The 8,705-nt window shown below is 41.5% G+C and overlaps 1 protein-coding gene across 1 annotated transcript in view; it reads right to left on the bottom strand.

Moving 5' to 3' along the window:
- dok6 (docking protein 6) overlaps window positions 1-5,811 on the bottom strand; it is a 41,626-nt gene extending 35,815 nt beyond the window's left edge. The window contains exon 1 of the mRNA XM_068581563.1: window positions 5,502-5,811. Within this exon, the coding sequence (XP_068437664.1) occupies window positions 5,502-5,567 (66 nt within the window). The 5' untranslated portion in view covers window positions 5,568-5,811. The remainder of the gene's footprint in view (window positions 1-5,501) is intronic.
- Between the last annotated feature and the right edge of the window lie 2,894 nt (window positions 5,812-8,705).

Here is an 8,705-nt window from a genome sequence, read left to right on the forward strand (position 1 = left end):
TTTGACCAAGGTGCTCTCATAACTGCACTCTGATGGCAGCTTTGTGCTTTTCGATTATATCCTCGCTATTATGAATGACATTAGCAGTCTACTAAATGTATCATACAGTATATATCTTTTTGGGATCTAAGTCAGTTTGTTGGTTTTAGGCTTGAGTGTAACAGTGCAGTTCAACACAATGACAGTACACTATTAATCTTAAAATGCCCGACAGCATCTCAGGATCTAAAAAACATATTTCTTAAAAAATCAAGTCCAAGTTTCAAAACATCAACAGTGAGCTGGAAGGGGAATTTGGCGATGTGGTCTTCTTTTGGGCAACAAAACAAAACCAGGGAGTGCAAAGCAAGGTGGTCTAGCCTCAAAACATATTAAATGCAATTTTTTAAAGCTGCTATGACAGATATTTTTTAACAATTGATCTAATGACTGTGTGCAAAATGAAAGGGAGCGCATGTTGCCATATACCCACAGAGAAATATCAGCTGCCCCCAGCTAGCGTCTTTCAGCTAATTTCCAGCTCACAGCTCTCCTTTTAGCTCTGATTTTGATCTCCACCAATGCCTGTGGGAAATATCTGGCTCTCTAGCTGTTAAATCCTCCACTTTCAGCACCAGCTAAATGTTAACTTTGTCTGTCTGCTGTTTGTCGATATAGGCACAGTTGGTTTAAAGCTCGGTTCTTTTGCAGAAAGCAGCTGAATGCTGCGTCTGAAAACCACACAATGAGAGGTGATATTCACCAAAATAGTAAGGTTGTAGGCCGTGAAACCAAAACAAGCTAAAAGCTGCTATAACCGTTACGTGATAGTTATCTATGGCTTTGATGTGTAGTCAAAAGCCATAGATAACCAAATTCGTTACACGTAACTTTGCGACCCCTTTCTCATGCAAGTCATTTGGTTATAGACAAATGATAATTATGGAAACTGTAAAAATCCATCATTTAAAATCATAATATTCTGGTTCTATTCTTACTGCACATTTGTTTGTATGTAAAATAAAATAATGTTGAGTTTTTTGCAGCTACTATTTGCTTTGGTGAAACTCCTTCGGCGTTAATGTAATGTGGTGGGAAATTCAACAAGAATAACCTGAGTGTGAAGTCTATGTGTGAAGCGCTCTGCGTTCTCCGAAAATATTACATATTTTACCTTTGGGCCAACATCTAATCTACCGCTCCTTTGAAGTGTCAAAACATGTTTGTGAATGGAGAGACTGAATGGCAGACAGGCTCACCTGCAGCAAACTGAAATTGACCATTTAAGACTTGAAGAGAAGTTGGACAGACGAGAGGAAAATATTCCTATAACGGCTGACCTTTTCTATTTACCGCAGTGATGCTTAACCTGGGAAACATGTACCTGGTGTGAGACTGACGCACAAATTACTCAAAGGTCATGTTATTCAGCTCGTCAAAGAGGAGACCATCCCACTGATAGAAAGAGAAAGCTACATGGGGGTCGGCAAAATTCTCTTTCTTTCGGCACTTTTCAGCATTTAGTTTATCTTTATGTCGTCAAAAAATACTGTATGGTACAAAGCCACAGGATTAAAATTAATTGAGAATCCACACACTGTTCTCTGGCAGCAGATTGTTTACTTGTTTGTCGGGTGCATGTGTGTGCCAATTCTTCACTGTTGAACCGAGCCAATTTGTGTGTATGTCTGTGCGCGTCTTTGCACTGTGTCAGGGGGAATAGTCTGTTGGGGTTATGGAGGGTGCAGTGTGGGGTGATGAATAGGATGCTTTTGTGCTCAGTCTCTCAACTGTCTGCAAACCAGTGAAGGAGAGAATAGTGAGGAAGAAAAGGGGGATGAGGTGAGGGAGATAGCCAGATAAAGAGGAAGGGAGATAAAATAGAGGGGGAGGAGATGAGAGAGACACCGTAGTGTGGGGAGTACAGGTGAGACGTGAGGTGAGAGAATGGGTGGAAAGGTGAGGAAGAGGAGGGGAATGTGAGAAAGGAAAGAAGAGAGAGACTATTTGTGCATTCAAGAACACTGCATCGTTGTTTCTTCAGCCAACAAAGAGACAAAGAAGTTGGCTAATGTAGGAAATTGTTGCCATTCATGTCAGTGGAAAAAAAAATAAAAAATGTCCCAGTAAAATAAAATAAAATGAAATGATAAGAAAGTGCCACGGCTGGTAGTTTTTATCACTCTGAAGAACACAGACCTGACCTCATGGCCTCAACCTTCACACTTGATGGGGTTTGGAAATGAGCCAATCATATTGACAGATGCTGATGAGTGCAGGCGGAGCTGTTGGTCTGGCCACTTTAATATCGCATAAGGAGAACCATTCAACTGTACTACTTTCTAATACAAAATAATGTATAATGCATTTTAAATGGCACAGCATTATAATAGTGGGTGAGAGCATTAGAAGGTCAACTGTGATGCAAAGTCTTGATATGTGATATTTGAAAGACCTTTAAAGCACTAAAAAAAAAAAACATTAAAAAACCATCACATGAGGTGGAAAACACCCAGGACCTTTCTGTCCTAAACCTGAGCAGGTGCAACCTGACAGGTAGGGCTGGGTTTTGACTTGTGGTACTTTTATGGTACCTTTTGAAATGTGTCTGTATCAAAAAGTGTCAGAAAATGAAAGCTGGTATTGAAAGCTTAGTATTCTAGGATTGTAAATGAAAGTCTCTGGGTTTTAGACTGTAGGGCGAGACTAGTGACATGAAGATGAAGTCACCTCGGGCTTTAAGATATGTTGACAGTCTACACTTTCAACCATTTCATAAAAGCAAACAATTAATAAATGAATCATGAAAAGATGCAGATAATTATATAGTTATTCAAATAATCAATAGTTGCAGCTCTACTGGCATCAAATGGTTGGTCAGATATTTGATCTTGTTTATCATCCTTTGAAGTGATAGTTCCTCTTTTGAACCAGAAAAGTTTTGCCAATTTCAGACTGTTTTTGATTTAGACATGTTTATATAAAACATGAAATAACTTGTATTTCTTAGCTGAATAGATTAATCAATATATTGATGAGTCTATTAGACAGAAAATTAAACTTCATAATTTCAAAAAGCAAAAATGCCAAAAAAACAGATTTGTAGATTTGTTCTATTATTTTGGGCAGCAGCTTTTTGGGAAACAACAAGCCGCATGAAGATGTCACCCTGGGATATTGGGACTGTTGGTGGTACATTTTCTCTTTTCTTTTAGATCATAGATGTACTCAATTGAAAAAATTACAATAGATTAATAAATAATAAAAAATAATCTTTACTTATGGCTCTTTTTTCTAAAGTAGGAATGAATAAATCCTATATTTCTGTGTAAGGTGTTTGTAATAAAACTAACATATCCTATCAGAGAGTATTGAAACATGTAAACTATACTCAGCTCCAGCGGCACGACGGACCATTGGATGGAGGTCTTCTGTATGTTGTACGTTTGGCTGCATTTTAGTGACGAGGAATCCTAAGAAGCACAGAGGCCTGTGCATCTCCTTGTCCATTATACTACATCTGAGTCTCCTTCTGTTTTGACTCTGTTCAGCATAAGTGTCTCATCACAGCCATAAACATTATTTAGCTGTTGAGTCAAACACGAGACGATAATATGAAGTAAAATATGCTGTTTGGTACTCACAATGCTAAATATCATCCATTTTGTTCCCGATTTTCCAGTGAGACCACGCATGTGTCAAACATTTTGATTTTTATCTCTCTCAAAACACTTGAAATTAAGCCATTTGGCAATGATGAGGTATTTTCTTCCCCATAAAAGAAGAAAAAAACAGGAATAATCACAGAGATGTTGTGTATTGGTGCCTGTTGATTCAGGCACACAAATACCTTATTTCTGCTCCATTTTTGTTGTTTCCTTTTCTAACTGAATCAGAATGAGAATGGGCGCTGGAATAACTAACCCTAGCATGGACAGATAAATACTTTCTGTCTACCCACACCAGGGTCCTCCGAGGCCAACGCAGCATGGCTTTTCTATGATGAAACGGCAGCGAGCGGTGGAGGGCTGAGGGAGTGGGCGATCAGGACACAAACTGTTATTCTCCTCAAACAGCAGGATGAGATGTGAAGCTGGCAGAGATACGGCATCCATACCTCGTGCACGGCCAACGCAGCGTGCATCCTCAGCTGCTTTGCAAAGTCATACACACACACACTCCCCACTTTCGCTGAATGCATCTAGCTAACAGCATATGCAAGAAGTAAATAAACTGAGCCAACTGTTGTGAGCAAACTAATTAGCATGTCAACAACAACACATGTCTTGCGCTTTCATTTGTTACATCATGCTTGTGTTGTGCAAATCCATAGGGGCGGTAAAGGTCGCTCTTACTCAACAACGATTGCTCTTAAATAACAATCAAAGATAACCACAAATGCAGCGAACAATAGTAGAATAACGTTGATGAAGCCAGGTGATGATGTGAGGAGGCAGACATCATTAGCCTCCATCATCACACTTCATCAAAGGAGAGGGAGTGTGCCCGCTCTGTTGGCGTAATGAGCTGGAAGCATGAACAAAAGCAGATGGCTTTATGAGTCAGACAATAAGGCGCTCATGATTGAATATATATCATTCATTTCAATTTACGCAGTCTAGCCATTTTTCTCCTTGCTGAACCTCAATTTAAATCCATTGACAAGGCACATTGAAGGGCTGGCATCACACCAAATCAGCTGGATTTCAATGAGATTTGTCAGTGCTGGGGATAATTCATCATAATAATTCATCATCACTGAAAGAGAGTTAAAGTACAGTATGGCTCTGACTGATAATAATAGGCTGATGATAATGTGTATAGTGATAAATGGCATTCCCAGTTTTCCCATTATGTTGTACATCCTAGAATCCATAAAGCACCGTGTGAATGATCACCATGCAGCATGATGGAGACACTTACGGCCTGTGGTACTCAAATGTAAGTGACCTTATTAGAGTCAGTTATGGTGTGGTTATTGTCTGTTAAAATACTTTAACAACGTACCTCAGTTAGCTCATTATCACAGTGCTTTTAACTCCTTAAGCTTTGTAGTTTACCCTTGATTCTCTTATATAACCACAGCTCTGGTAAAACAGAGTTTTATCCGTTTGTAACCTTACACAGGAAACTACATATTGGGCCTAACTTTTCACAATGAAAACAAAGTCACAAGCTAGAGGTTGAGAATAAAGATGGGAACGGTGACTTACAACTACAACCACATGGCAACGCCAGCCGTCAATCATCTGGACTACAGAAGTATGTTTTGCACAGAGAACAGGGGGAAACTTGGCCGCTGCTCGTGCTGCTCTAATCTGGTTTTCCTCTTGAAGAGCTCGCAGCAGGACGGCTGCCTATGGAGCAATTAAAGCCTCTTTCTTAATCCAGCCGCCCGTGACGCTAAAAGACGGCAAAACAACTGGAACTCCTCGTCCTCTTCCTCCTCCACCACCAACTCCTCCTCCTCCACCACCACCACCACCACCACCGCACCAGACAGCAAGTGCAACAGTACTCACCCCCAGTTTCTTACTCCGTATCCTCACGTATCCCTGTTTGACTATGTCGTTGAAGTTGGAAGCCATGGTGAGGGGAAGCGGCTCGCTTCCTGCTCGAGGTGAAAAAAAAAATGAAACAAACTAACCGCTTGTTTTGTTTTGTTTGTTTTACCGGGCAGCGAAACGTGTTACTTGAGGGTCGCGCGGTGAGACATCCGGCGGCGGGAGAGCGGGCGGTGGGCAACCTGCTCCTGTGTCAGCGCTCAGGCTGCCCGGCTTCGGCGGCGCGATCCATCCGCGCGAGGAGGGAGATACCATTCGTCAGCTGATTCCCTTCCAGCCGGAGAGGAGAGCAGAGGAGGAGAGCGCAGGAGGGGCGCGCTTCCTGGACCACACCATCCCCGAAACGGTGAGGGGGGTGGGGGAGCTCTGCTGCGCAGGGAGAGCCGGAGCAGAGGCAGAAGTCGTATTCCAGCGGGGATACAGAGTTTTCTTTTTCGCGTCATTGTTAACTTTTTTTACTCTAAAATGGTGAGAAGGGCATACTGTAGTGGATAGTCATGATTCCCCCATTTTTCCAGTGAAAACACTAACATTTTTATTAGAGTTGCCTAGAGGGATTAGTCGTCCTAATCGACTTTAGGGCCTACTCCAAAATGCATAATATTTTAGGAAATGTGCACAGACAGATCTTTTTTTTAAATTTTGTCGCCTTACCAGCGAACATTAGTCACTATAAGCAACTTGTCTGGTGATGTACTGGAGTCAACCTGTGCCAGCACTTTTTAAGGTTCTTCCATAGCCTTACACTGGGCTGAGTCCTGGCAGGTGACCATTGCTCATATTGATCTCTAAAATAAAAATGATTAAGGTCAAGATAAATAGGCTTCACTTGGTCATTTGTATCACTCAACATCTTTATATATCGCATGTTTAGTGAATTTTAAATATGACTTTTGGAGTAAACATGAACCTCCAGCCCCTGACAATATGTTCAAAGACAATATGCAAATGTACAACAGAGCTAGTGTTTAGACTAATTTGCAAAACAGTTTTTACATTGCATTTCGGTCATTATTACCTGTCTGAGTATGAATATAATTTCCATATATTTCGCCAGACAGCCCACTAATAAGAAAAGACACTTGCCAGTGTGTGAGCACCGTGTTTTGTGATTATTAGGCGGCCTTGACTTGATGTTGTTTGATTTGTTGAATAATAGAAACCGGCTCGTCCAGATCAAATAAATTGTAAGCAAAACAGACTGTACAAAGCATACAGCCACCGCCTGCAGCTTGTTTGTATATTGTTGATACAATGCTGCAGATTGGCAATCAAAAAGCTCTGAGAATAAGAGCACAGGAACACATTTTGATCCCCGCCAAAGCTATAATCCTGATCGGGATGTAGTGAGAGGCGTAACTCCGGTTGTGCAATTGCGGAGAGTGAAATCCTCGGTATTGGGAGCAGATGGCTCAGGTATATTGATATAAGGGTCTACCGTTACTTATGTTGATTAAAATGAGGAGAAGAGAGGTGGCTTATGCAACAGAGTTATATAAACAACTGATCACTTCAGAAATACTTCTTCCCGGATTCATTTATTTTACTCTCTTCAATCGAACAATAGGAAAGCATCATGAATGAATGTGTCAGTTTCAGAAAACAGATAAATGAGGACACAAAAAAGTATCTTTCCTGGCTCTGCACAACTACCCTATTGCTCATACTAATGTATATTGTTGTGTTGCACTGAAAAAAAATGTCATCCGCTGAGAAACAGTGGAGCTTTGTTCAGTGCATATAGATGTCTGCCAGTCAGAGAAGTGCTATTCTGTCAAGTGTCAGCTTTTGAATACAGAGGTAAAACTCAATGACTGTATTTTCTGTCCTGTCTGTTCATCATATTCAGCAAGCCGCCGCCCCTCCAACAAACAGCTTGACTTTGATAGTCGTCATATCTCCGCGGAAGAGTCCTCAAATTTCAGACTTGTCAAAGTTGTTTTGTCTTCATAATCCTCTTTGTACAACATGGCCCCATTCCATTCGCGCTGCCTTGTCATCCTCCCTCTACGAAACCAATGCTGACAGCAACGACGTCTTTTGATTGCGCGGAATATTGTGCTCTGGTGTCATTACAGAGAGCTGTCCTAGTTTGGGAGGAAGTAATTGCCTGCTGCGTTACAAGACCAACAACCAGGTTGGCCTCAGTTGGTCGCAGGTAGCAAGTCTTAGCGTGCAGGCCGCCACACAAGCCGACATATGGCCCTGACATACATGAGCGGCTGCCAACAGGGTCAAATGTGCAGAGAGACTCTCAGGAGCAGAGGGACCTTCATCAAGGTCAAGAGCCAAGCAGCCAATATCTGCTGAGCTGCGGAAAACAACTCTTGTCCAATATGGGCAATTTATCAGCTATTGACCTCATAATCAGCACCATTTTTCATCCACGTTCCGCATCACATATCCAAGTCCCTCCACGTCTATGATGATTAATACTGGGAAGACCGAGCTGCTCATAGAGGAACCATATCATCCATTAAAGCACTTAAACATTCCAAAACAAATACGGTATCCATGAATAGTTTATTTAGTCACAGCAGAGAAAAGCAAACTTATACTATAAAGGCCTTTTGCATTAGATGCTCAGTTTGTCTCAGTGCTATTTGGCGAACATTCACGAGCAGCTAAATAATTAACACATTCAAAAAAGATATGCAGGGGTGAATGAGTGGAAGAAGGGTAACGAGAGAGAGAGAGAGAGAGAGAGAGAGAGAGAGAGAGAGAGAGAGAGAGAGAGAGAGAGAGAGAGAGAGAGAGAGAGAGAGAGAGAGAGAGAGAGAGAGAGAGAGAGAGAGAGAGAGAGAGAGAGAAATGCATCCACTCTTAGTTGTTTGCCAGGTAAGCATTTTTACATGTGGGCGGAGGAGTGAAAATAAAGATCACACAGGCAGAGTTATGGTAATGATCTGCTGCGGGTTCTTGTACTCAAGCTTTTTACAGCAACCCGTATCAGCCTGATATGTTAATAGGCACAATGGGATTTGGGTTTGATTAAATGTCAATGCCTGAAGCAGAAAAAGAAAGAAAAAAAGCAAGTCTGGCAAGAGAAGAAGAAAAAAAAAAAGCCCATTTCTCAGAATAAGAGATGTAGGCTGTTTTGGGCTCAGTGGGTCCTTGGCCATCCAAGGAGGACATTGGTTAGTCACACAATAAAGGACAGCT

Source organism: Clinocottus analis, unplaced genomic scaffold (genome assembly GCF_023055335.1).
Source record: "Clinocottus analis isolate CAN_PGR_092001 unplaced genomic scaffold, fCliAna1.0.p SCAF_18, whole genome shotgun sequence".
NCBI classification, from domain to species: Eukaryota; Metazoa; Chordata; class Actinopteri; order Perciformes; family Cottidae; genus Clinocottus; species Clinocottus analis.